This window comes from Molothrus aeneus, chromosome 24 (assembly GCF_037042795.1).
Source record: "Molothrus aeneus isolate 106 chromosome 24, BPBGC_Maene_1.0, whole genome shotgun sequence".
In the NCBI taxonomy this organism is placed as follows: Eukaryota; Metazoa; Chordata; class Aves; order Passeriformes; family Icteridae; genus Molothrus; species Molothrus aeneus.
In genome coordinates this window covers 3,340,166-3,367,379 of record NC_089669.1, presented here as the reverse complement: position 1 = coordinate 3,367,379, position 27,214 = coordinate 3,340,166, and the positions used below count along the sequence as shown (strand labels likewise).

The 27,214-nt window shown below is 55.4% G+C and overlaps 1 protein-coding gene across 3 annotated transcripts in view; it reads left to right on the top strand.

Moving 5' to 3' along the window:
* The first annotated feature begins 11,667 nt into the window (after positions 1 to 11,667).
* The window catches only part of BLACAT1 (BLACAT1 overlapping LEMD1 locus), a 32,854-nt gene continuing 17,307 nt past the window's right edge, over positions 11,668 to 27,214 (top strand). Inside the window, exon 1 of one of the 3 annotated variants that reach the window (XM_066565484.1) lies at positions 11,668 to 12,031. Coding sequence is in view for 1 of the 3 variants with exons in the window: in XM_066565482.1 (XP_066421579.1) it covers positions 21,664 to 21,748 (85 nt within the window). In the remaining 2 variants the exon portion in view is untranslated. Of the gene's footprint in view, positions 12,032 to 21,485; positions 21,749 to 27,214 lie in introns of those variants that run through there. The other 2 variants (XM_066565482.1, XM_066565483.1) reach the window with 2 other exon arrangements.

Here is a 27,214-nt window from a genome sequence, read left to right as displayed (position 1 = left end):
AAAACAAAACAGTCCAGGAGACACAAATTTGGACTTCCTCAGTTCTGCTGCTGCCAGAACTCCTTTTCCCCGTGTTCCTTTCAGACGTGGGAGTCTTGCTGGACTTGCTGACTCTCATTTCTTATCTCAGAACCACCAGGCTGGCTGGGAGACACCTCGAGGAGTGGGGAAGTGCTTCCCAGATGGTGCAGCAGGAGCATCAAATCCGAGCCCCCGTGGAGGGAAGGGATGTTCTAGAAGGATCCATCTCCTCTGGTCACCTCAGCCCGTCCCAGGGCAGCACCCCTGAGGCCCTCAGCGATGTTTGGGTGCCCTGGGAGTGGGGTAAAACCTTCAGTGGGAGCAGGAGCTGAACCAGCCCCTCTGAGCTGGGGCTGCCCCTCGGGGGCTGAGCAGGTGAGGGGCTCAAACTGAGGCCCAGTGACCCAGCAGGGACATGGTGAGAGGCCATCCTTGGTGACACAGGTGAGCAGATCATTTGTCACCTGTGTCTGATGGGGATTGGCATCCTTGGCTCTGCAGGGCTCTGGGAGGAGCAGCAAAGGTGGGGACAGGGGTGATGTGGGTGCAGGGTGTGATGTGCAGGCTGGGTGTGACACCCAGGGCTGTGTGTGACACCCAGAGCTGTGTGTGACATCCAGGGCTCTGTGTGACACCCAGGGCTGTGTGTGACACCCAGGCTGTGTGTGACATCCAGGGCTGTGTGTGACATGTAGGGTTATGGTGTGACATCCAGGTTGTGTGTGACACCCAGAGCTGTGTGTGACATGCACAGTTATGTGTGACATCCAGGACTGGGTGTGACATGCAGGGCTCTGTGTGACATGCACAGTTATGTGTGACATGCACAGTTATGTGTGACATACACAGTTATGTGTGACATCCAGGACTGGGTGTGACACCCAGAGCTCTGTGTGACATCCAAGGTTATGTGTGACACCCAGGGCTGTGTGTGACATGCAGGGTTATGGTGTGACATCCAGGCTGTGTGTGACACCCAGGCTGTGTGTGACATCCAGGGCTCTGTGTGACACCCAGGGCTCTGTGTGACACCCAGGCTGTGTGTGACACCCAGGGCTCTGTGTGACATCCAGGCTGTGTGTGACACCCAGGGCTGTGTGTGACACCCAGGACTGTGTGTGACACGCAGGGCTCTGTGTGACACCCAGGGCTCTGTGTGACACCCAGGCTGTGACACCCAGGCTGTGTGTGACACCCAGGACTGTGTGTGACACCCAGGCTGTGTGTGACACCCAGGGCTCTGTGTGACACCCAGGCTGTGTGTGACATCCAGGGCTCTGTGTGACACCCAGGGCTGTGTGTGACATCCGGGCTGTGTGTGACACCCAGGCTGTGTGTGACACCCAGGGCTCTGTGTGACACCCAGGGCTCTGTGTGACACCCAGGACTGTGTGTGACATCCGGGCTGTGTGTGACACCCAGGCTGTGTGTGACACCCAGGCTGTGTGTGACACCCAGGGCTCTGTGTGACACCCAGGACTGTGTGTGACACCCAGGCTGTGTGTGACACCCAGGCTGTGTGTGACATCCAGGGCTCTGTGTGACACCCAGGCTGTGTGTGACATCCAGGGCTGTGTGTGACACGCAGGGCTCTGTGTGACACCCAGGCTGTGTGTGACATCCAGGGCTCTGTGTGACACCCAGGCTGTGTGTGACATCCAGGGCTGTGTGTGACACGCAGGGCTCTGTGTGACATCCAGGGCTGTGTGACACCCAGGCTGTGTGTGACACCCAGGGCTCTGTGTGACACCCAGGCTGTGTGTGACACCCAGGGCTCTGTGTGACACCCAGGCTCTGTGTGACACCCAGGGCTGTGTGTGACACCCAGGCTGGCTCTGTGGCCGCTGCCCTCCCCTCAGCCCTGGTCAATGAGTACCCAGTCATGTGGGTGCTCACTCATTGCCCTGGGAGTGCCCATCCCGCTCCCTTCCTGCTGCACAATCGGCACTTTGGGGGAGGTTTCCCACATCCCAGCCTCTGCCATGGCTCTGACTTCCACATTCACCCTTTTCCTCCGTTTAGAGGGGAGATGTCACCCTGGGGGAGATGTCTCAGGCACTTCTGGGTCATTCCCAACAACTGCTGCCACTCCTTCCATACCACAGCCCCGAGACCACCTGGCGCCTTAAATCCAGTTTGAAACTGAAAGGAAACGAGATTCCCAGGAAAAGAGATTCCCAGGAAAAGAGATTCCCAGGAAAAGAGATTCCCAGAAAAAACCTCCGGCAAATGAAACTGAAGGCCCCAAACTGGAACTTCAGAGAAAGCACCGTGCAAAGGGCAGGAATGTGACAACAATTAGGGGACATGCCAAGCATCCTTTGGTGTAAAACCACTGAATTTTTGGTGTAAGCACACCCGGTTCAGGAACCAGCCTAGAAAGATCCCAGCTCCAAAGCGAGCCGTACCCGGCAGGCACCGCTGTGTCCCTGGGGACAGCTCCAGAGCTTCGATCTGCAGCCCAGAAGAGCCCTGGCCATGGCCAGCAAATGCAGAAAGTCGATTAAACCTGACAGCTCAGAGTGAGGCCGTGGAGAAACAGCAACAGGAATGTGCCTGGCTCCTGCAGGAAGCTCTGGTGGGGGGGCAACATTTGATAAAAACGGGAGCAGGCTCCTGGTAGTAAAGTGATTTCAGCATTTATTTATTTATTTTATTTATTAAAAGTGATTTCAGCATTTATTACAATAAAAAGAAAGGCCTAAAACAAGGGGTACTAAAATTGATTTCAGCATTTATTATAATAAAAAGAAAGGCCCAAAGCAAGGGGTACTAAAATTGATTTCAGCATTTATTATAATAAAAAGAAAGGCCTAAAACAAGGGGTACTAAAATTGATTTCAGCATTTATTATAATAAAAAGAAAGGCCCAAAGCAAGGGGTACTAAAATTGATTTCAGCATTTATTATAATAAAAAGAAAGGCCCAAAGCAAGGGGTACTAAAATTGATTTCAGCATTTATTTATTTCTTTTATTTATTAAAAGTAATTTCAGCATTTATTTATTTATTTTATTTATTAAAAGTGAGTTCAGCATTTATTACAATAAACAGAAAGGCCCAAAGCAAGGGGTACTAAAAGTGATTTCAGCATTTATTCTAAAAAAAAGAAAGGCCTAAAACAAGGGGTACAAAAAGTTAGTTCGGCATTTATTATAATAAAAAGAAAAGCCTAAAACAAGGGCTACTAAAAGTGATTTCAGCATTTATTACAATAAAAAGAAAGGCCCAAAGCAAAGGGCACTGGGCCGAGGATGCAGCAGCAGCGATGTCCCCGATGTCCCAGGGGAAGGGCACAGCTTCCCTGGCTCAGATGTCCCTTTTTATCCGGTTTTTTGTCCCTTTGGATTGGTTTCTGTTGGGATCCTTCATTTGCATGAAGGTTTCAGGCCTTGATTGGCCATTACAGCTCAGCCCAGGCTGGCTCGTTTCACTAAGGGTGGGTGCACTTTGCTGAGGTGTAATTTCTTCTAACCACCCTTTAAACCCCTTTTACAATATAATAACCCAACTAACAGCGCATGCTTAACGATCTATTAACTGTTTCCCAACAGTTTCCACCCTATTTTTAACAACATTCCCCTGTTTTCGTGCTGCAGGGCTCTCGCTGAGGATGCAGAGCCCTCAGCAGCTCACATGGCCTCACATGTGTGCAGCTCCCGAGGAGAGCTCCAGGGCTCTGCAGGGAACATTTCACAGTCACTGCATCCCTTCCCCACTGCCCTGCCACTCCATAGGAGCGTGGGCAGCGAGTCATGGAAAGAAAAATGTGTTCAGTGCCTCCTCCTCCTCCTGCTGCTGCTGCCCTGGCCTGGCTGCTCCCCCCAGGCACATGCAGGCATGTGGAAATCATTGCCTGGAGAGCAGAGCTGTGTTTCAGCAGGGCTGGGGTGAAAGCTGGCTGCTAAATCGAGGAGAGCTGGGAAATGGGGCCATGCTCCAGTGCCCAGCCTGCCTCAGCAGGAGCTGCTCACAGGAGAGGCAAAATGAGCCCAGGGTCACAGCCCAGCCCAGGCTCAGGGGTCCCTGAGCACAGGGACACCCTGATTTAACAACAGCACCTCTGGTGGGTTCACAGACTTGGGGAATGTCAGTCATAAAATGGTTTGGGTTGGGAAGAACCTTAAAGATCATTTTGCCTAAAATTCCACCTCCCACTATCCCAGGTTGCTCCAGGCCCTGCCCAGCCTGGCCTTGGACATTTCCAGGGATGGGGCAGCCCCTGCCAGGACCTCCTCACCCTCCCAGGGAAGGATTTTTCACATTTATTCAACCTTAACTTCCCCTCTTTCAGTCTGAACCCATTCCCCCTTGTGCTGCCACTCCCAGAAGGGGCAGGACAGATGGAATATTGTTATTCCCATTTAAAAGTGGGTGAATTGAGTAACAGGAGAAATGGGGATGTTTGGATCTCCCTGTGCCTGTCCCAGAGCTGAGGGAGCTCCTCAGGGTATCCCTGCAAATCTCCAAGCCCAGATCACTGCAGGCTGTTCCTGTCCCATGCTGGATTTGGGACAGGCCCAGGGAAGCCACAGCTTCTCTGGGAATTCACTCCCAGCCAGGAATTCCTTCCTGATATCCCATCTAAATCTACACTCTCCCAGCTTAAAACCATTCCCTGTGTCCTGGTCATTCCAGTCAGGAATTCCTTCCCAATATCCAACTGAAATCTCCCTTTTTCTAGCCTAAAACCATTCCCCCTTGTCCTGATCATTCCAGCCAGGAATTCCTTCCCAATATCCAAACTAAATCTCCCCTTTTCCAGCTTAAAACCATTCCCTGTGTTCTGTCCCTCCATCCCTTGTCCCCAGTCCCTCTCCAGCTCTCCTGAAGCTCTCTGTGAGCCCCAAATTCCCCCAAAACCACTGGAAATCACTGAATTGACATTCCCAGGGCTGTGGGACACAAAATTCTGTCCCCAAGGTGCCCAGCACTGCTGACCATGGCAACCACGAGGCCGACTGCAAACCACTGAATCCAGCAGCATCTCTCTTCTGAATTTTGCCCAATGGAGCATCACCATAACAACAGCTCCACCAATCCACACCACAGATCCAGGCCCTTAGCAACCAGGAGCTGCCAAATTGCAAAACAAAGTACGAAAAAAAAAAAAAAAACAACAAAACCTGCACCAAGTCCTTCCTGCACGGTCCTGCTGAGGGTGTGCAGAGCTGCAATGGCAAAGCCAGAGCACCACAATCCCAAAAGTTCTGCCCCAAGGGGTGCGTGCCAAAAGCCTCCCTTGTGGTGCCACTGGAGGGTTTGGCTGCTGTTTTTGGTGTTTCACTGCGTGGTTCCCCTCCCACAGAGGGAAAACTCAGCACACACAAAACCTGAGCTGCCACCCCTGAGAGCTCTCATTGTCACCAAGTCTGGAACCTTGTTCCAGATTGGAGGCAAGATGTTTTCAGTTGCCATCTGCATGGCAGATTACCTTTGTCCAGTGGGCAGTTTGCTTTATCTCTCTCTGAGTGACCACAGTCACTCCTCCCTCGGGAGGGGACCTGTGCTGATAACAGCCATTGAATGTCCCTGCATGGCTGATAAGAGCTACAGCATCCCATTGGCAGATGTGAGCCCACAGGGAGGAGCCAAGCATTCCTACCCGGATAGAATCTGGAGATTCTGGAACACCAGCACAGCCTCTGCACTGGATTGCCCAGAGGAACAGCAGCTGCCTCTGCCCCTGGATCTTCAGAGGCAGAGACTGCACCTTTCTCCAGGATCCCTGCTCCAGCAGAACCAGCCCTGGCACTGCAGGAGGGCTGAGCCACAATTCCAATGGTTCTGCTGCCAACAGCCTGACCCACAGGGTGTCAGGCTGGGTTCTGACTCTGGCAGTGCTGTTTTGGTTTACTGCATTGTTTATTTTATCCTTTTATTTTTTCTTCCCTAATAAAGAACTGTTATTTCCTGCTCCCATATTTTTGCCTGAGAGCCCCTTAATTAAAAATCTATTGCAATTTGGAGGGGTGGGGAGGGTTTACATTCTCCATTTCAGGGGAAGCTCCTGCCTTCCTTAGCAGGCACCTGGCTTTCCAAACCAAGACACGCCTGCAGGAACTGCTGTGCCTGGGTGTTTCCAGGTGTTTCCAGCAGCTGTTTCCCAGGGGTTAAACCACCCCAGCAGTTTCAAAAGAACCACAGTTTGCTCCCGTGAGTGAACCTTGCCCCCTGTCACCCTGCTCGAAGCACGGGGAGCAGATAAGCTGTTTTTTTTTTTTCAGGGCACCATCCATCTCTCCCACTGAGTCACTGCCAAACTTCCTCTTCCCAGGCAGGTCACGGGGTGAGCTGGAGCTGAACGCTCCAGGGAAGGGCTGAGGGAGCACATCCAGGGCTCTGAGCTGCTCCCAACAGGCAGCAAGGCTAAAGTCCTGCAGGGAAATGTGTCTGAGCAAACCCAGCAGGTCTTTCTCCCTGCCAGAGCACACCAAACACACCAGCAAAGGGCCTGGTGCTTTCCTGCTGCCACAAACTGGGAGTCCCTGCTTGGGCTGGGACCAGCAACACCCAGGGGTTGAGAACAGAATGTCACCCTGGTTTTTTGAGATTTTCTAAGCCTTCTGATGTTGACATTCTTGTAGGGAACTTTCTCACACACTTTCTGTAAATAACTCATTGTTTTGCATTCCTTTATGGAAGAAGAGAAAGTTGATGGACTGTTGGTTTGTCCAGTGTCATTGGAGAGGTGGCACTGTCACCCTCCAATCCGCTGTCACTTTTGGAAAACTATAAGTGTTGGAGTCAGAAAATAAACTTCCCTTTTTCCTTCACCTTGAGAACAGTGGTGTGAGCTTGTGTTCTTTTGTGTCCTATAGCGACATCAGAGCACAAACTGGGGATTTCCAGCCCAAAGCAGCAAACCCTGTTAGCAGGAGGCAGTGCTGTGGTGGAGGAGGTCTGGCTGGAGGATAATTAGGATTTTCTGAACTTTTGGCCACAAGGATTCTTTTCCTTCATCTGCATTTCATTCGATCACATCTTCTTTCCAGAGAGTTTGTAAATCCTACTTTTCTCTTTCTGGGATTTTCATGGATCCATTTTGGCAAGCTTTGTTCCAAGACCCTGCACTTGGTGGCATGCCATGCCTTTTGATGGCTTTCACTTTGGTGAAGATCGATTTTTGATATATTTTATTTTTTCTTTTTAAGGTCCCTCATCTCTTCTCCTCAGAGTTGTGTCTTCCTCTTTGATTTTTTCCCCTGCTTTTGCAACATCTGTCAGGTTAGTTTTGGCATGTTTTGGCCCTTTGCACTGCACCTCATTTTCTCCCAGACCACTTTCTTGTAGTCACTAAAACTCCCGATTTTCTGGGGTTTTTTTGTTTGTTTTTTTTTTTTTCAATTGCATTTCATTTGATCATATCTTCTTCCCAGAGTGTTTGTAAGTTTTTCTTTTCAGGGTTGCAGGGTTTCATTTCCCTTCCCGAAAGGAAATAACATTCCAAAGGTGGATGGAGCAGGAGGAGCTGTGGCAGGGGCTGGCACAGCACAGCAGGAACAGCTTGGGTGGCACCAGGAAGGGACTCCCTCACTGCTGGCTGGCACAACCTCGGGATGTTCAGCCAGAATTTGCAGTTTGACTCACAGCCTGCTCAGCTATTTTCAGCCTAAACCAGGAATCCAGCCCAGCTCTGGCTTCCCAAAACATTGGTGCAGGCATAAACTTCAGCAGGCATTAGGGGGATGATGGATGTGAGAATGTTTCCCAAAAACAGAGCCAAGGATGGGTTGGGGCAGCAGGGCTGGACATGGGAATGGTGGAGCAGTGAGGAGAAATCCCTGGGAGGGCAGGGATGGGTTTGGGAAAGACTCTGGGCCAAGCTGGGAGCAGGGTGGGCACTGTGCCACCCTCACTCCTGTGCCAGCCCAGCTGTGGTGTCTGAAACGTTTGGGATTTTAGGAGGCAGAAGGACACAGGGACACAGGGACACAGGGATATGGGACACAGGGCACAGGGACACAGGGACACAGGGATGTGGGACACAGGACATAGGACTCAGGGACACAGGGACACAGGGACACAGGACACAGGGACATGGGACAGAGGAACACAGGACACAGGGACACACAGGGACACACAGGGACACACAGGGACATGGGACAGAGGAACACGGGACACAGGGACACACAGGGACACAGGGACATGGGACACAGGGACACAGGAACACAGGAACACAGAGATATGGGACTCAGAGACACAGGGACACGGGACACAGGGACACAGGAACACAGAGATATGGGACTCAGAGACACAGGGACACAGGGACATGGGACACTGAGACACAGGAACACAGGGACATGGGACAGAGGAACACGGGACACAGGGACACACAGGGACACAGGGACATGGGACACAGGGACACAGGAACACAGAGATATGGGACTCAGAGACACAGGGACACAGGGACATGGGACACTGAGACACAGGAACACAGGGACACAGGGACATGGGACAGAGGGACAGAGGGACACATGGACATGGGGACATAGGGACACATGGACATGGGGACACAAGGACACAGGGACACAGGACATTTTTCCCTGGATCCCGTCCCGTTCCCATCACGTAGACTTGCAGCAGCCTTTCCCTGGAGCTTTCTCCTCCTGAAGCTTTTTCCCCGTGTCCCTCCTTGATCCCTCCCCAGCTCCTTTCCCCACCCACGGCCAGCCCCTGTCCCCTGCTCCAGCCTTGTCCCCAGCCCCGCGGAGATGGCGGCAGTTTTTGGAAAATGCTTCCACCTCGTGGCCCTGTGGAGAAACGCCGGCCTGGGAGAGCCCGGGGGCTCCGGGAAAACCCAGCTGGGCACAAACGTGGCCGTGCCACCCTCTCTGCTCACCCAGGGCTGCCCGGTGCCCCCGCTCGGCTCCGGGTGCTGCGGCCCCGGGGCTGCCCCAGGGCTGGGGAGGAGCTGGAGGAGCTCGTGGTCAGTCCAAACCCATCCAAACCCATCCAAACCCATCCGAACCCAGTCCAAACCCAGTCCAAACCCAGTCCAAACCCATCCGAACCCAGTCCTAACCCATCCAAACCCATCCAAACCCATCCAAACCCAGTCCAAACCCAGTCCTTCCAGTCCAAACCCATCCACACCCAGTCCTAACCCAGTCCAAACCCAGTCCTAACCCAGTCCAAGCCCAGTCCCCCCAGTGCTCCCAGCACACGAGGGCTGGCAGAGCTCAGCTGGAGCTGCCAGGAGACAGCACCATCTCTCTTGGAGCCCCTCCAAAATCCCCCTGTGCAGGAGCTGGGGTGGGCACAGAGGGAGAGGCCTGGGCACACTTTGGGAAGCACCTGGTGGCATTCAGGGCTTCACTCATCCCCTGGAAATGCTGCAGGAATGGGGTGGGTCACAGCCCTGTGAGGGTCCCTGTCCCCATTGTGCCACCAGGGAATGGCTCCTCTGCTCCAATGGAGGAGATTCCTGATCTCCAGTAATCCAGGAAAACACTGTGGGCTCTCACACAGCTCTGGGGTCTCATGGGATCCCAGAATCCAAGGATGGTTTGGGATGGAAGGGACATTGAAGCCCATCCAGGGCCAAGGCAGGGACACCTTCCACTGCCCCAGCATGCTCCAAGCCCCATCCAGCCTGGCCTGGGACACTGCCAGGGATCCAGGGGCAGCCACACAAAATAAACAGAAGGGATCCCCTGATGGAATCTGCTGTCCCAAGGAATGGGCACAGGCAAGACTCTGCTTTATTTTGTCACATAAACCAATGACATTTTTAGCAGTTTTTACTCCTGTTAGAAACCAAAGCCCATGAAGACAGCAAACCCATTGCCAGGCTCCTTTTTTTTTTTGCAGAAACCCAGCGGGATTGTTCCCTCTGATGATGCCGGGGGGACAAGCAGAGTGACCTGAGGGTGCTGCAATGGGGGACCCAAGCTGGGCTCACCCCAAATCCTCCCCGAGGAGCAGCTGCTCCTCACAACCCCCCCGAGGGGTGCTCCCGCCAGGATCCCGCACTGAGGTGACATCGGAATCCTTCCAGGGGACGCCACCAGGCTGCTGTGAAGGGAATTCCCGAGAGGAATCGGGAATTAACACCGGGGATGAGCAGCCCTGCAGCTCCGTTTGTGTTGTTGGGAATGGCGGTGCCTTGGAATCACATAGGGAACTGTCAGAGGGGTGCACTAATTTAAAAAATGTTAAAAAAGCCTGGATGTGGCAGTGGGTGCCAGGCTTTAGTTGAGGTGTTTGGGCTGGGTTGGACTCGATGATCTTTAAGGTCTATTCCAGCCTGGTCATTCTGTGAATTCTGTAATTTCCCATGGAATAAAAGACCTCAAATTTCACAGGAAAAGTGGGTTTGGCTGCAGTGGAAGCTTTCCCAGCGAAACTCCACTCGTGTTTGCAGGGAGCCCGGGAGAGAAAACCTATATTCTCCCGTGGCTGCTGCATGAGACATTCCACATGGCAAATCCTGACAGGTAACACGTCGGCAGGGCTTGCAAAGAGGCACAGCCAGGCTCCTCCTCGTGCCACAACGTGGGGAGAGGCAGCTTTAAAGGCAGCCAGGACTCGGCTCCCGCTCTGCTGGCCGGGGCTCAAGCCCCGTTAATGAGCAGGAAATCAGGAGCGGTGGGATGGGAAGCGCTTTGTCCAGCCCATACGGACACTTGGCACGCCACGACCTACGGGGGGTTATTCAGAGGCCTGTGAGGAACCTGCCAGTCGCCACACGAGCCGAGGAAATTAAAACTCAGGCACCATATGCTGCCCGTCCCCAGGAGGGAGTGGAGCGTCGGGAGCGGCGTCCGCATCTGCCCCGGGCAGGTGCGAGCTGCGGGGGGGCCAGACCCGGGATAAAGGGAGAGCTTCCCCTGGGTTATCCCAGCGGGATAAAGGGAGAGCTTCCCGTGGGTTATCCCAGCGGGATAAAGGGAGAGCTTCCCGTGGGTTATCCCAGCGGGATAAAGGGAGAGCTTCCCCTGGGTTATCCCAGCGGGATAAAGGGAGAGCTTCCCGTGGGTTATCCCAGTTGGATAAAGGGAGAGCTTCCTGTGGGTTATCCCAGTTGGATAAAGGGAGAGCTTCCCGTGGGTTATCCCAGCGGGATAAAGGGAGAGCTTCCTGTGGGTTATCCCAGCGGGATAAAGGGAGAGCTTCCCGTGGGTTATCCCAGCGGGATAAAGGGAGAGCTTCCCGTGGGTTATCCCAGCAGGATAAAGGGAGAGCTTCCTGTGGGTTATCCCAGCTGGATAAAGGGAGAGCTTCCTGTGAGTTATCCCACTGGGATAAAGGCAGTCAGCCCTGTGAGTTATCTCACCAGGATAAAGGGAGAGCTTCCCGTGGGTTATCCCAGTGGGATACAGGGAGAGCTTTCCCCAGAGTTCATCCCCCCAGGATAACGCGCTTCTTTTCCCTGGGGTTCATCCCCCCTGGGATAACGCCCCTCCTTCCCCAAGGTTGTGCCCCCTCAATAAAAACACTCCTTCCCAAGGTTATCCCCCAGATAATGCCGCTCCTTCCCAGGGTCATCCCCCCTCCATAACCCAAATAACGCCCCTCTTTTCCCAGGGCTGTCCCCCTCAATAATGCCCCTCCTTCCCAAGATTTATCCCCTTCGACCCCGCCCTCCTTCTCCCGGGTTATCCCCTCAACCCCGCGCCTCCTTCTCCCGGGTTAACCCTCTCAATCCTGCCTCTCCTTCTCCCGGGTTAACCCCCTCAACCCCACTCCTTCTCCCGGGTGAAGCCCCGGCCGTGCCATGCCGTGCCGAGGGGAAGGATGACACATGTTCAGCCCAGCCCAGCGGCAGAGCAGCCGGCGAGGCAGAGCCAATGGCTGCTTTTCATGCTCAGCGAGCGCGTCCATCTCCCCGCACACCCTCGAGTCCTCAAGTTGCAGCTTTGAACTCCCTCGCTGAGCAGAGCGGAGCGGAGCGGAGCGGAGCAGAGCGGAGCAGAGCAGTGATGCTGCTCAGCGGGAACAGAAGGCACAGCCTGCTGACAGGTAGCCAGCATGGACCCTGAGCCCGCCAGGGCCGGCTGCTGAGACAGGTACGTGCCTTCCGAGGCAGGGAGCCGACAGCAATCACATTTGGGATGCAAACTTTAATCTTCCAGCAGGGGGAATATGGAAATCTGGCTCCTTCGGAATGATTCCTCCCCTCCCTTCCCCAGCGCCGCCACCTCCCCTCCCCCTGTGCGTGCTCTCCCCTCCCGGTCCCTCCCAGCACCGACACTTCGCTGCAGTCTCTGCATCTCTTCGTTTTTGGGGGGTTTGGTGCTCCCCGAGCCTGGCAAAATAGGGAGAGAGGAGAGCAGCAGGACAGGGTGGTCCCTGCGGGCTGGGTGGGCTCTGGAGCCAGGCATGGCCAGGGTGGCTCATTCCAGGGATCCTGGTGGGTAAATCCATCCCCAGGGAGCCAGGTATGGCCACGTTGGTTCATTCCACGGATCCTGGTGGGTAAATCCATCCCTGGGGATCCAGGCATGGCCAGGGTGGGTCATTCCAGGGATCCTGGTGGGTAAATCCATCCCTGGAGAGCCAGGTATGGCCAGGGTGGCTCATTCCAGGGACCCTGGTGGGTAAATCCATCCCTGGGGACAGACATGGCCATCTTGGCACATTCCAGGGACTCTGGCTCCTAAATCCATCCCTGGGGATCCCTGCTGAGCTCACAGGAGGATCCAGGGGCTCTCCCAAGCTGGAGCCTCTGCCCTGTCTGGAACCAGGCACTCCCTGGTGAGGGAGGGAAGGGGAGGGTCAGCGGTGAAACGGGGCCATGGCACAGTCAACCTTCCCCTCTCCACAGGTTTTTTGCTGGAGGAGGACCCTGATCCAGTGCTGGCTGCTGTCACCTGTGTCCCCTGCCCTTTGGGGACAGGGGAGGTGCAGGCCTGGCTGTGCCCCGGTTACGCAAATCCTCCCTCTCCTCTGGCTGGAGATGCCCAACCTCCTGCTCTGAGATCCCCACACGGGCTGGGAGGCACCGAGGGGGGCAGAGGTGACACTGGTGTGGCAGTGCCCTTGTCTGGTGGCTTTTCCTGCATTTCCCAGGGGGATATGTCCGGGGCTTGCTGCTCCCGGGATTTTGGTGTTTCCTCAGGTCTGTCAGGGGAATTAAACCCAGGGGTGGAGGAGCATCGGGGGGTGGGACGTCGGGATGGATGGAGATGAGAGATCTCTGCAACCAGGGCTGGGAACTTGGGGTTTATTGCAAAGGGCCAAGTGCAGGGCCCTGCTGGGAGCTGCCAGGCACAGCTCAGAGCAGGACTGAGAGAAGAGAGGGGGAGAGAGGATGAGAGGGTGAGAGTGTAAGAGACCAAGAGCATAAGAGGAGTTAAAAGGGTAAGAGAGCGAGGTTCCCCTTACAATAAATCTTCTTCTGTGTTGAATATTCTGATTCTCACTAACCAATCTAGTACAAGATACAAATCCTATAGCATTTCCATACAGCCTATAAGAATCATTACATTACCACACTGTGTTACATTTTAAACCCTAAAAACTCCTCTTTGGACCTCTTCTGCCAAGCTGGCAGGGTCTGCTCTGACCCTTGGGCCTGTCTGCAAGCAGAGGGTGTTGTTCCATCAAAAGGGGATCACCTTCAGCTGGCCACACCATTGTTTTCCAGTTGTTCAGTAACTGAGGGATCTCAAAGCTTGCTTTCACTTCAATCTCACTTATAGTTTCCATATTCTCAAAATCTTTTGCCAGACAATCATATTTATAAGGCTTTCCTGTTCCATCTTCCCCAGCACAGGGGAGCTGTAGGGATCCTCCAGGCAGGGATAGCAGGATCTGCCTCCCCCTGGGGAGCTGGGAAGGACTTTTGAGGTCCTGGGAAGAAGAGAGGAGCTGGCTCTGCTTTCTTTGGGCTCGGTGTGGGGCAGGGCTGTCCTCCGTGTCCCCATTTCCCATTTCCACCCTGGGAGCTGATTCCTGCTGGCTCTGTGGCTGGGGAATGTTGTCCAACAAATCCTTCCCGGAGCTGGTGCCATCAGGTGGCGCCTGGGGATGGAACAGGCAGCGCCGCCGCGGGAGCTGGGAGAGGGAGCACCTGGTGCTGTGAGCAGCACACGGCACGGGGACGGGGACAGGGACACCCTGAGATCCTGTGACACAGGGGGATGTGGCACCCTGAGACCCTGTTACACTGGGAACAGTGACAGGGGACACCCAGAGATCCTGTGACACTGGGAACAGGGACAGGGGACACCCAGAGATCTTGTGACACAGGGAATGGAGAGATGGGACACCCAGAGACCCTGTGACACAGGGAACAAGGACAGGGACACCCAGAGATCCTGTGATAGAGGGAATGGGGACAGGGGACACCCAGAGACCCTGTGACAGAGGGAAAGGGGACAGAGGACACCCTGAGACCCTGTGACACAGGGAACAAGGACAGAAACACCCAGAGACCCTGTGACACAGGGAATGGGGACAGGGGACACCCAGAGATCTTGTGACACAGAGAACAGGGAAAGGGGACACCCTGAGATCCTGTCACACAGGGAATGGGGACAGAGGAAACCCAGAGATCCTGTGACAGAGGGGGATGTGGCACCAGAGCCTCTGTGACACAGGGAACAGGGACAGGGGACACCCAGAGTCCCTGTGACAGAGGGAATGGGGACAGGGACACCCAGAGTCCCTGTGACACAGGGAGATGTGGCACCCTGAGACCCTGTGACACAGATAACAGGGACAGGGACACCCAGAGTCCCTGTGACACAGGGAGATGTGGCACCCTGAGACCCTGTGACACAGATAACAGGGACAGGGACACCCAGAGTCCCTGTGACACAGGGAGATGTGGCACCCAGAGTCCCTGGCCGCCCCATCTCACACATCCAAAGGTGACACAGAGAGGCTTTGGTGGCACTGGGAGGGACATGTGGCACAGGCAGAGAGTGGAGATGGCAGGAGAAGCGTGGAAAGCATGACCACAAAGTGGGGGTCATGACCACAACTGCTCACAGGGTCTGTCACTGCTCCATTTGCACATTGGAGTTAATTGTCCAATTACAGCTTTAGGTTATCAAGTCCCAGCCCACGCTGTTTGTGCTCCTGGGCCTGAGATTTGGATCATTTGTCCTTGGTCCCCAGCTGGAGCAGGAATTGTTTTGTCTCTGCGATCAGAGCTCACCATCTCCTAACATGAACTCAGACCCACACGCTGAAGCAGCACAGAACCTGAAAAACAGAAAAACCCAAACCCTGAGGCATCACTGGGCTGCCCAGAGCCCATCCCAGGGGTGGCAGAGCTGCCCAGGCTCTCTCTGGAGCCGGGATTTGCAGCAGCAGCAGCAGCAGCAGCAGCCCTGGCACAGGGGAGCACGTCCCCTGTTAATCAGCATTTAATTAAAGGACATGCTGACATTTGGAAATCAGAAACAAGTCTCCTGTGTGGGCTGCCTCTCTCTGCCGCTCGCCTCTTCTCTGAATCACTCCCTGACATTTTGCCAGATTAGGATGTGACTCCCTCTCCCTCCCTCTCTCTCTCTTTTTCTGCTTCCTTATAAAAACAAATTGAAAAGGAGACGCCGGGGAGGCACCGCCGCTCCTCGGGGAGACGCCGGAGGGCTCGGGGGAGATCTCCCGTGATTCCCGGGGCCACCACGCGTCCTACAGAGCCCCGGCGTGGGGCAGCCTCTCTGTGGGGCACAGACGTGGGGTGACAGGGGTACCACAGCTTCTGCCTGCCTGAGAGCACCCAGGGAGCCGGGCGGGCACCTCGGGGCTCGCACCAGCCCGGGATGGGCTCAGAGAGTCCCGAACCGGCGGGGGGGGGGGTCCCGGCAGGGAGATGGGGATGCCCGGCAGCGGCCAGGGAGGTGGGGACCCCCGGCTGGAGGGACCCGCATGGGGACCCCCGGCTGGAGCGACCCTCGGAGCATCACCCCAGGCTGGGGACAGGAGGGCTGAGCCCTGGCTGGACTCACGGAGAGGGGACACGACACCCCCGACCCCGCAGCAGGCGGGGTTCCCCTTTTTCCTTCACCTTTAGGCTCATTGGCCACCCATGTGCAGCCCCCTCGTGCCCCCCAGTGTCCCTCTCGTGTCCCCTCCGTGTCTGCTCCGTGTCCCCCACGTGTCCCTCCGTGTCTCCCATGTTCCTGTGTCGCCCCGTGTCCTCTCCATGTCCCCCCTGTGTGTCGCCCCGTGTCCCTTTGTGTCCCCCCGTGTCCCTGGGTGTCCCCCCATATCCCCTCCGTGTCCCTGGGTGTCCCCCCCATGTCCCCTCTGTGTTCCCCCTGTGTCCCTGGGTGTTCCCCCATGTCCCCGCCATGTCCCCACATGTCCCCTCCGTGTCCCTGGGTGTCCCCGCCATGTCCCCTCTGTGTTCCCCCTGTCCCTGGGTGTCCCTGGGTATCCCCCCATGTCCCCGCCATGTCCCCCCATGTCCCCTCCGTGTCCCTGGGTATCCCCCCATGTCCTCTCTTTGTCCCCCTGTGTTCCCCCCGTGTCCCTGGGTGTCCCCCCATGTCCCCTCCGTGTCCCCCCCCCGTGCCCCCTTTCCCCCCGGTGCCGCTGAGCAGGGCCGGGCACCACGAGCCCGGGGGTCCCTTCCCCGTCCATCCCGGGGTCCGGGGATCCCCCGGCTCGTCCCCCCTCCCATCCCCGCACCCCCCTCCCCGCCTCCCGCACCTTCTGCCGCGCTGAAACGGGGCCAGCGCGTCTGCTCAGCTGCTGGCCCATCCCCGGGCTGGGAAATGCCAACAGCAGCGACGCCGGGGGAGTGGGGGACAGGGGGGGATCCCTCTGCGCTCGCTTCCCCTCGGCTGCTCATTTCAAACCTTCTCTCAAGCAGAAATGAGTCCCATTAATCAGGAGTGCGCTCGCAGCCCCGCGGAATCGAATTCCAGCAGTGGCAGCGGGGAGGACGCGATGCCAGAGCCGCTGCTGGGGGAAACGGGAACCGGGAGCTCCCCGAAATTCATCTGCCCTTGATAAAAATGCCGGGAGATGCCCGTGATAAACGGGGGAGAACGCCCGGAGCGTCCCGTGAGGCTGGAGCTGCACCGGGGGTGGCACTGCAGGGACAGGGACAGGGCAGGGAGGGATTTTGTGCTTGAAACTGGGCAAAACAGGTGATTTTTGCTTCCTAAAAAACTCCTCTCCTTCCTTCCTTCCTTCCTTCCTTCCTTCCTTCCTTCCTTCCTTCCTTCCTTCCTTCCTTCCTTCCTTCCTTCCTTCCTTCCTTCCTTCCTTCCTTCCTTCCTTCCTTCCTTCCTTCCTTCCTTCCTTCCTTCCTTCCTTCCTTCCTTCCTTCCTTCCTTCCTTCCTTCCTTCCTTCCTTCCTTCCTTCCTTCCTTCCTTCCTTCCTTCCTTCCTTCCTTCCTTCCTTCCTTCCTCCCTCCCTCCCTCCCTCCCTCCCTCCCTCCCTCCCTCCCTCCCTCCCTCCCCTTTTCCCTTCCCTTTTTTCTTTTCTGCCTTTCTCTTTTTTCCCCTTTTCCCGCCTTCTCCTTCCCTTTTCCCCCCCTTTTCCCCACCCTTTTTTCACCTTTCCCCTTCCCTTCCCTTCCCTTCCCTTCCCTTCCCTTCCCTTCCCTTCCCTTCCCTTCCCTTCCCTTCCCTTCCCTTCCCTTCCCTTCCGTTTTTTCTGTTTCTTCTGCACATTTTATGGCAAAGGAAAACCCCTGAGGAGCTGGATGAGAAACCCCCCCGAATTCCTTTAAAAGCCCCAAAATGTGTGGCAATAATTGTGTCTCCCTGCGTGTCCCCAGCCCCATGGGGGGGACCTTGCTGTCCCTGGCATGTCCCAGTGCCCACCCTGGCAGGGAGCTCTGGGCAGCCAGGCCAAGGGAATATTGATTGGTTTCACAGCAGAACCTGACAGAGCCTATTCTGGCCGTGTAATGAAGACTGATGATCCCATCCTCTCGCCCTGCTGCTGGGGGGAAGAGGGAAATTATTCTCTGCATCCTGCAGGGAGACTCCACAGCCATGCAGCCCTTGCCTCGTCTCATTCCCGATGGGTTTCCCTTCCTCCCATCCTCATGGATCCCTGAGCTCCCTTATCCCATCCCAGCACACGGATCTGGTGCTGGTCCACACCCTGGGGATGAAGATTTCACCGCCAGGATGAGCTGGGGGAGGATTTGTTGTGGATGGAATTTCTTTTCCATCTCCCACCCCAGAGTCAGCCATAGAAATGAGTTGAAATGGGTCAGGGTTTAAAAGAAAAATAAGCAACCTTGCCCATTATTTTTATTTTACTTTTAATTTTTATTTTTTAATTTCTCTTGTGGCTTTTAGCCTTTAGGGTTGGTGTTTTCAGGCTTTTCTCAGCAAAAATGCTGAAGTGTTCTGAGGTCAGGGCTGAGAATCCTCCAGGATCACAAGGCTGGGGGGAAAAAGAGGGAAAACCCAACTTCTGGAATGCACGAGGTGTGAAAGGATTTCAAAGGAACCGTCCCTTCCACACCTCCAGGGATCTGAGGGCTCCCACTGCTCCATCAGACCCAAACGTCCTCACATTCCAGGGGTGCTCTGCATTCCTGGGATCTTCCAGCCCAGCTCCATCCTGGGAAAACACCAAGCGAATTTATTTTAAAATCTTGTTTTGACACCCGGGACCTGCTTTGACTGCTTCGGAATGGGATCTCTGCTGTTCCCACCAATATCCCGAGCTCCATCCAGACGATTTCTTGGAAGGGGACAAATCGATTCTCGTGGAACCCGAGGGGGAAATCCTGCAGCAAAAAGATGCATTTCCTGAGCCCACTCGGATATTCATGGCCCAGCAATTCCTCCTTTTCTCAGCTCAGGGAACAGAATTTCATCAGTAATTCAACACCACGGTGAGAGGAGAGCCGGGCAAGGCTCAGGGGAGGCGAGGAAATCACAGCGCTCCGGAATTCTGAATTAAACACTCCAAAAATAAAACACCTCAGCCACCTGCCTGCCCATCACGGGACACAGAACCACAACAAGGCGCCTTTGGCTGGGCTGGGGGATATTTTTGATATTTTTGGCGTGGGGTGATTTGGGGAAAGAGCTTTGGGAGCAATCCCTGGGCTGCCAGGAGCGCATCCCGGTATTCCACAGCCACCTTTTCCTGCTGCTGGCTGCCGAGTTCTGCTGAAAACATCTGGCAAAGTTGAGCACCAGGGGCGAGGGGAAGGCCGGGCTGACAGCTCCTGTGAGATCCACGCCGGCAGCGTCATTCCCGGCTGAAAGCTCCCTCACAAAGGCAAGGGATGGAAGCAAATCTTAAATGACACATTTATTTTTGTCGTCTATTTATTAGCTCAGAGCAAAAGTCCTGCTGCGCTGCATTATGGGGGATTATGCAAATGAGGGACATCAAGACAATTAAAAAAATAAAAAAAAAAATAAATAAAGGCCCAAGTGAGCACAATGTCAGAGAGGAGCAGATGCTGGAGAGGGCTCAGCCCACTCCTGGACCTCCTGCTCTGGCAATCCCATGCCCAGGTCCAACATTATCCCCCCATCCCAACCCTCCTGGTTCTTCGGACAAGCCCAGCAGCTCATTAGGCCCGGCAGTTAATGAGCTGCCCGGCGCATCAGGGGAATTCATCAATTATCCCATCTTTATTTAAGGGGAGGGTGCACAGGATGGACCCTGCTCCATCCTCACCGCAGCCCTACAGCCGAAATGAACGGCTGAAATTCGGATTTTTGGGGTTATTTAGAGGGCAGAGAGCACGGCGGGTCCTTGCCCACCCCCAGGGCCTCCCGTGTGCCCGGGGCAGAGCAGCCCCGCTCCCGCTGGGGCTGAGGCGATGCCACGGGGGGAGGATCTGGCTCCCGAGCCCGCCTAAATCCCCGCTGAATCCCCCCTTATTCCGCTGCCAGCCGGGATTTGGGAGAGCTGAGGTGCAGGGATAGCAACGAAAATGAGAGGAAAAAAAAAAGTCCCAAATCCGACTCGTCTTTGCTTTGCCAAGCCCCGGAGGACTCGGGATGAGTTTGGGATTTAATCCTGTCTGAACCCCGCTGGTTGGAGGCTGAGGTGACCCAGGGACAGCTCCTGGAAGCGGGAAAACGCCGTTTCCCCCCCAAAAACCCTTGGAAGCCGCAGGGGAAGCCGCTTCCACCCTCACCCCGCTAATTACACTCATTAGGGCAGCAATGAACTCCCAGCCCGAACTAGCCCAGCTATTTTTAATTCCCCTCGCTGCTCAAAACGCGGGGAGCTCGGGTGGGCTTTTTTTTTTTTTTTTTCCCTTTGGAAAAGGGGAATTTTCTCCTCCCAGGTCAGAGGCTCTTTTGTGTCTGCTCGGCTGCGAGACGGGGCCGGAGACAAAGCAGGAAGGGGGGGAAAACGGGAGAAAAACCCAGCTGGGAGAGCCGGGAAAAGCAGCGGAGAGGCGGAATCGGTGCCCGGGGTGGGGGGCAGAAGGGGCCGTGCCCTGGGTACCGCATCCGCCGTGCGGGGAATGGGAAAGCGCCGGGGATGGGAGGCGAGGGATGGAGAGCCAGGAGAGAATTTATGCAGCAGCTCGGCTCGGGGGTTGCGGGAGGGAGGGAGCGAGGCCTCTCCCCATCGCCCCTTCACCCGCCCCCTCCCGCCCCGCAGCCGCACACAGCCTCACCACAATCCCCTTCACAATTAGGAAGGCACCTTATTCAGCACCGCTCGGGCTTTTGTTCCTTCTCTTCTCCGCCTGGCCGAGCCCTCCCCGGTGCCTCCTCTCAGCTCCGAGCGCCTCCTGAAGTTGCTTTGCAAGATTCCCCCCACCCCCCCAAAAAAAAAAGAATTTCTGGAGTCCCCGCGGGTGAAGCTGCGGGACGAGAGAGGAAGGGGAAAGAAAAGCGGGGAAAAAAAAAAAGAGGAGGAAAGGAAAAAAAAAAAGTAAGACGGCGTTTTGGTTTTTTTTTTTTTTCGTTTATTTATTTTTTTTTCTCTGGTTTTCTTTGTCTGGAGCGTTGCCTGCAGGAGTTGGGTGCGTGGGGGGCACCGGGGGAACGCTCGGCCCGCGCTGGGATCGGCGCTGGGCACCGGCATCCCCCGCTCCCCACCTGGGCAGCATCCCCAGCCCGGAGCATCCCCAAGCGATCCGAGCTGAAAATGTGGGAATGTGGGGATTTCATTCTCGTGGAGGTGTTGCGGTTGTGGCTTGCTGTGGCTCTGTTCTTGTGGAGGTAGCTCGGGAGGAAAGATAATCATGAAACTGGCTTTGTTTTGGGTGAAAATAATCCCGAACTGGCCGAAATTCGTCTCTGTATGAATATTTGGGAGGTGTGTGGGTATATTCGTGTTGTATTCCCTTTATTTATGTTGACAGAGAATTACATGCAACACATGTTAACGTAGTTAGCAGTTAATTACACGTGAGCTCGTTAACTCTTGCATTCCAGGGCCGGAATGGGAATTGAAGTTTTTTATCTCGCCCAGGCCAAGCCGGACGGGGTTGTGCGTGTGCGTGAAACACTCGGGCATTGTTCGCGGTGGGAATAAACCCCGCGGAGGCTGCGCGAGGTGCGGTTTGGTTTCCGAAGGGCTCCGGGCAGGTCTGGAGCTGCTGGATGCTGGAAGGATGCGGGAGGGAAGAGCTGGAGCCGCATCCAGCCGCTCCTTCCTCCGGGCAAACTTGCAGCTCCGAGCTGGGAGAGGAGGATGAGGGTGAGAGGAAGGCTCTGCGAGCCCTCTCCGATGAGGTAATCCCAAAGAAAGATAAGGGGAGCGGTGCGTGTATCAACCTGAGCGGTGATGTCAGCCGGGGAACGGCAGATTAAGGGCTCGGAGAGGGGAATTGCCGCGGGTTCGGCGTCACCTGGAGCCGCTGCTCATTCAGGTGTGTGGTGGTGCCGAGGGGGTTTGGGCTCCTGCAGGGATTTGGGGGCTGCTCTGGGGTCTCTGTGCGCGCCGCGGGGCTCGCACGTGTGTGCACCGCTCAGGAAAATGAGGATTTTTCCCTGCCAGAAGGGAAAATTCCCTCTGAGGGGAGGGGAGGGCGAGCCCAGCCCTGGTCCCTTTTCGGATGAGAGGGCAGGGAGTGCTCAGAGGGGCTCCAAAAATGTCCCCTCCCGGTGTCTGTGTGTCCCCAGGGAGGGTGGCTGGGCTGGCTCCAGGCGGGGAGAGCAGCTCGGGGACAGGTTTGGGACAGGTTTGGGACAGGTCTGGGTGTCCCCCGCGGGTGTGGCTGTCCCTTGGGAGGGGACAGCGGCACTCAGGGCCCTGCTCAGGGCAGGGGACAGCTCGGGGTGGCGAAGGGACGCTGGGTGCGGGTCAGTTCCTGCTCCAGGGGGCAGTGGGATGGGAGCAGGCCCTGGGGACAACGGGGAAAAACATGGAATAGCTGGGAATAATGGGGAATAACAGGGGAATTACAGGGAAAAATGGGAAATAACAGGGAATGGGAAAAATGGGGAGCAACAGGGAATTCCAAGGAATTACAGGAAAAATGGGGAATATAACAGGGGACAACGGGGAATAATGGGGAAAAAAACAGGGAATTACAGGGGAAAATGGGAGCAATGGGGAATAATAGGGAATAACAGGGAATTACAGGGAATAAGAGGGAGTTACAAGGGAACAACAGGGAACAACAAGAAAAAATGGGAAAAATGGGGAACAACAGGGAATTACAGGGAATATCAAGGAATAACAGGGAATAACAGGGAAAACCAGGAAATTACAGGGAATAACAGGGCTGGCAGCAGCCAGAGCACAAATGTCCCACACCTGCCTCCCCTCGGACACTCTGAGTGCCCCCAGCCCTCAGCGGGCTCTAGGCTGGCCCTGCAGGGGTTAATCCATGTGCTGCTCTGATCCCAGTCCCACATTTCCTGCACCCACCCCTGCCTGCTGCACCTGTGATGGCCTGAGGAGCTGAGCTTGGCTCTCAGGTCCTTCCCTGTGCTCAGCAGGACCCTGAAACCCCAAACCCAGAGCAAACCCGGCCCCTCAGCGCCCAGGCAGGGATTCCCAACCCCTGGGAGAGCAGCAGAAGCTGTGTGAGCTTGGCCACCCTCTGCCCTTCAGCTGCATGAGAAATGCTCTGCAGCCTCCTTTTCCCATGGGACGTGTTCCTACAAAGCCAAAAAGTCCAAGAGTCCTGGCTTGGGGAATGAGGTAAAGGCTGGGGAATGTCATTGTTAGGATGACAAATATTCTCTAAATCCCCAAAACTGCCCCCCCCGTGCCTGTGCTGGAGGGCTCAGCCCTGGTGGGTGATGTGGGAGAAGGGTTGATCTCTTTCCTTGCCAAGTTTGTGCCCAGGGTGGTGTCCCTGGAGTCACCAAGATGGGGTTGATCCCACGGGAGGCTCCTCCCAGGGGGGCTGGAGTGGCCCCTGTGGAGCTGATGGTTTCACCCTGCCTTCAATTTACCCCTGGACAAACCCCCAGGGGCTCCATCCTCCCCTGGCCCTGCTCATTCCTGCTCTCTGTGTTCCCTGTGCTCTGCTCACTCCTGACCACTGAACCCTCAGCCCATCTCCCAGTCCCTGAGCTCTGAGGGGAGCAGGGACCTCCTCAGCAGGGTCCAGCCCCTGCACTGCCCAGGGTGGCTCAGCTGCAGCTCCACATCCCTGCCAGGGCCAGAACACCCACCCCTGATCCCTGATGGAGCCAGAACACCCACCCCTGATCCCTGATGGAGCCAGAACACCCACCCCTGATCCCTGATGGAGCCAGAACATCCACCCCGATCCCTGATGGAGCCAGAACACCCACCCCTGATCTCTGATGGAGCCAGAACACCCATCCCTGATCCCTGATGGAGCCAGAACACCCACCCCTGATCCCTGATGGAGCCAGAACACCCACCCCTGATCTCTGATGGAGCCAGAACATCCACCCCTGATCTCTGATGGAGTCAGAGCATCCACCCCTGATCGCTGCCTGATCCAGAACACCCACCCCTGATCCCTGATGGAGCCAGAACACCCACCTCTGATCCCTGATGGAGCCAGAACATCCACCCCTGATCTCTGATGGAGTCAGAGCATCCACCCCTGATCGCTGCCTGATCCAGAACACCCACCCCTGATCCCTGATGGAGCCAGAACACCCACCTCTGATCCCTGATGGAGCCAGAACATCCACCCCTGATCTCTGATGGAGTCAGAGCATCCACCCCTGATCGCTGCCTGATCCAGACCATCAGCCCTTCATCCCTGCAAGGGCCAGACCATTGAACCTGATCCAGATCCAGACCCAGACCATCAATCCCCATGCCTGCCCCATCCAGACCATCAATCCCCATCCCTGAGTGATCCAGACCATTGAACTGACCCAGATCCATATCCAGACCATCAATCCTCCATCCCTGAGTGATCCCCACCACTGACCCCTCATCCCTGCCCCATCCAGACCATCAATCTCCCCATCTCTTGCTGATCCACACCACTGAGCCTGATCCAGATCCATACCCAGACCATCAATCCCCCATCCCTGCCCCATCCAGACCATTGAGTTTGATCCAGTCCAGACCCAGACCATCAATCCCCACCCCTGAGTGATCCAGACCATTGAACTGACCCAGATCCAGACCCACACCATCAATCCCCATCCCTGAGTGATCCAGACCATTGAACTGACCCAGATCCAGACCCACACCATCAATTCCCATCCCAGCCCCATCCACACCATCAATCCCCATCCCTGAGTGATCCCCACCACTGACCTCCCATCCCTGCCCATCCCTCACCATCCCTGTGGCTGCTCTGGCAAACCCAGACAAATCCCCCCGGCTCCTCCAGCATCTCCTGCTCACAGCCCAGACTTGATTCCAGCTGGGGCAGCAGGAGCTGAAATATCTGTGACCACAGTTGTGCTAAAAGGCCCAGGAGGGTCTGGTCAGCCGGGGCCTTACCTGATTGCTGAGCTGCTGCTGCCCTCTCCTCATGGGCTGCATGGAAGAATTGCTGGCAGGAATGGAGTGGGCAGAACAGACCTGGGTTATCACCTCATCCCTTCCCTCTCCCATCCTTCCAGCTGGAAATAAATCCAGAGGGATCAGCGCTCTCTCTGCAAAGGGGAGTAGAGGGATTTGGGCTTTGGGCTGGGACCTGGCACTCTCAAGTGATGATTTTGGGATCCTGGGGCATCTCCAAGGGTCACTTCCCCGCTCAGGATGGATTTGTTGGGTCAAACAGAAATGAATTTATCCGGAATTTTTCCAGCAAGCTGAGAATGAAATTATTTAGGGCTGGAGGATTTTTTTTTTTCTTGGTACAAAGAAAAAAACCTTTTCACCTAAAATAAGTCATAAGTCAAAAACCTTTTCACCTAAAATAAGTGGGGGAGAGGGAAGGAGGGCTGGAAGTGGCGAGCTGCTGCAGATGGAAAAGTGGGAAGGAGAGGGTGCAGCTCCCTCAGGCTGGTTTTGTGCCTGAAGCTGAGTGGGACAAACAAACTGGAGATGTAAAATAAAATTATAAAATGTAAAATGTAAAATATAAAATATCCCTCCTTGTCCTGGGGGAACATTTCTGCAAGCTCAGGCACTGAGGAAAAGCCACTGGTGTGGGGACAGCCCTGTCCCCTCAGCACCGCCCCAGCCCCACTCCTCACACAAAATTCCCGATGTGGGGAATGCCTGGAATTGCCAGTGGAAAAGGAAAACATTTCCTGAGCTGCCTGGGAGCAATGCCTGTGCTCCTGAGAGGGCTGGGCAGGAGCATCCCAATGGGAATGAAGTGCAGAAGTAGCCAGGGGTGGAAAATCCTGTGCTCTGCAAGGAGCCTGTGGGGGTGTGTCTGTGTGCACCTGGAAATTCAGGAGAGGTTTGGCCCTTCCCAAAGTGGATTTTCCATGGGGAAGGGAGCTGTGGTGCTGCTGTGGCTGGAAATTGGGATTTCTGGGGCACATTTCCCTGGAATGGCCCCACAAAGGCGCTGGAGATGCTGTGGTCTCACCCTGGCCTCTGCTCTGCTGAGCTTGGCAGGATCTGGGGGGTTCCTCACCTTCTTCCTTTTAATTCCTGGAAGATTTATCAGGAATTCTGCAAAGATTTGGGTTCTGTTCAAGCAGCTCTCAGTAGAAAATTGGGTGGTGATGAGAAAGCTGATTCAAATCCATAAATAACCCCAGAATCACCCCATCCATGGGATGTACAAGTGACAGACACCCAGTGCAGCTTCAGCTGCACCACAGATAATTCCAGAGCTCTCTTTTCCCACGAAACCAAAAAGTCTGGGTGTAATGAGGGAAAGGCTGGGAAAGGACATTGTTACAACGACAAATATTCTCTAAATCCCCCATTTGGAAATGTGATTAGGGGATCTAATCTGCCTGGGCTGGAGCCACTTGAAAATGGATCCTTGCCCAAACTCTGGCTTGAGCTGCTCCCCAAAATCTGAGGGTTAAACTTTAAAAAAACCCACCAGGAATTGGAGCTGCTCCCCAAAATCTGAGGGTTAAACTTAAAAAAAATCCACCAGGGTTTGAGCTGCTCCCCAAAATCTGAGGGTTAAACTTTGAAAAACCCACCAGGGTTTGAGCTGCTCCCCAAAATCTGAGGGTTAAACTTTGAAAAAATCCCCCAGGAGTTGGGGCCTGATGGGTCACGAGCCAGTGTGGGGCTGGGGAGGGGGAGCTGCAGCTGATCCCCCAAACCTGAGCCTGTTCCTGCCTCCTTGGGATGCAACTGGGGAGGATCTCAGTGGGGAACTGAGGTGTTCCAGGCTCTGCTCTGGAGCGTCCATCCATCTGTCTGTCCATCTGTCCATCCCTCCTGTCCATCCCCAGCTCTCTTGGGGGGTTTTTATTTGTGTCTATCTCTCACTTGGATTTGTCCATCTCGTGTGTCCTGGGCTCTCCCCGTTCCTGGGAGCTGGGAAAAGCAGGAATGAGCCTCAGGGATGGTGCTGGGATCTCTGGAGGATCCCCCTGAGCTCTGATTTTGGGTGGTTCCATTTGGGCACCCAGGGGCCTCCCTGCTCCTGTGGGAATTCCCTCTGGGTGCCACAGGAGCACCCAGGGATTGCTGCAAATCCACCCGAGAGGCAGCAGGGAGGGAGAGCCCCAAAGGGATCCCTGCCCAAACTCTGGCTTGAGCTGCTCCCCAAAATCCCAGGGTTAAACTTTAAAATTTCTGGGCATTTTTGGGGAGCTGGGATGGATTCTGAGCAGGTGACAACTGTGAATGAGCCTTGGGAATGGCGCTGGGATCTCTGCAGGATCCTCCTGAGCTCCAGTTTTGGGTGGTTCGGTTTGGGCACTGCCATTGGGGGCACCCAGGGGCCTCCCTGCTCGCACTGGAGCCTCTCTGGGTGCCACAGGAGCACCCAGGGATTGCTGCAAACCCAGCAGAG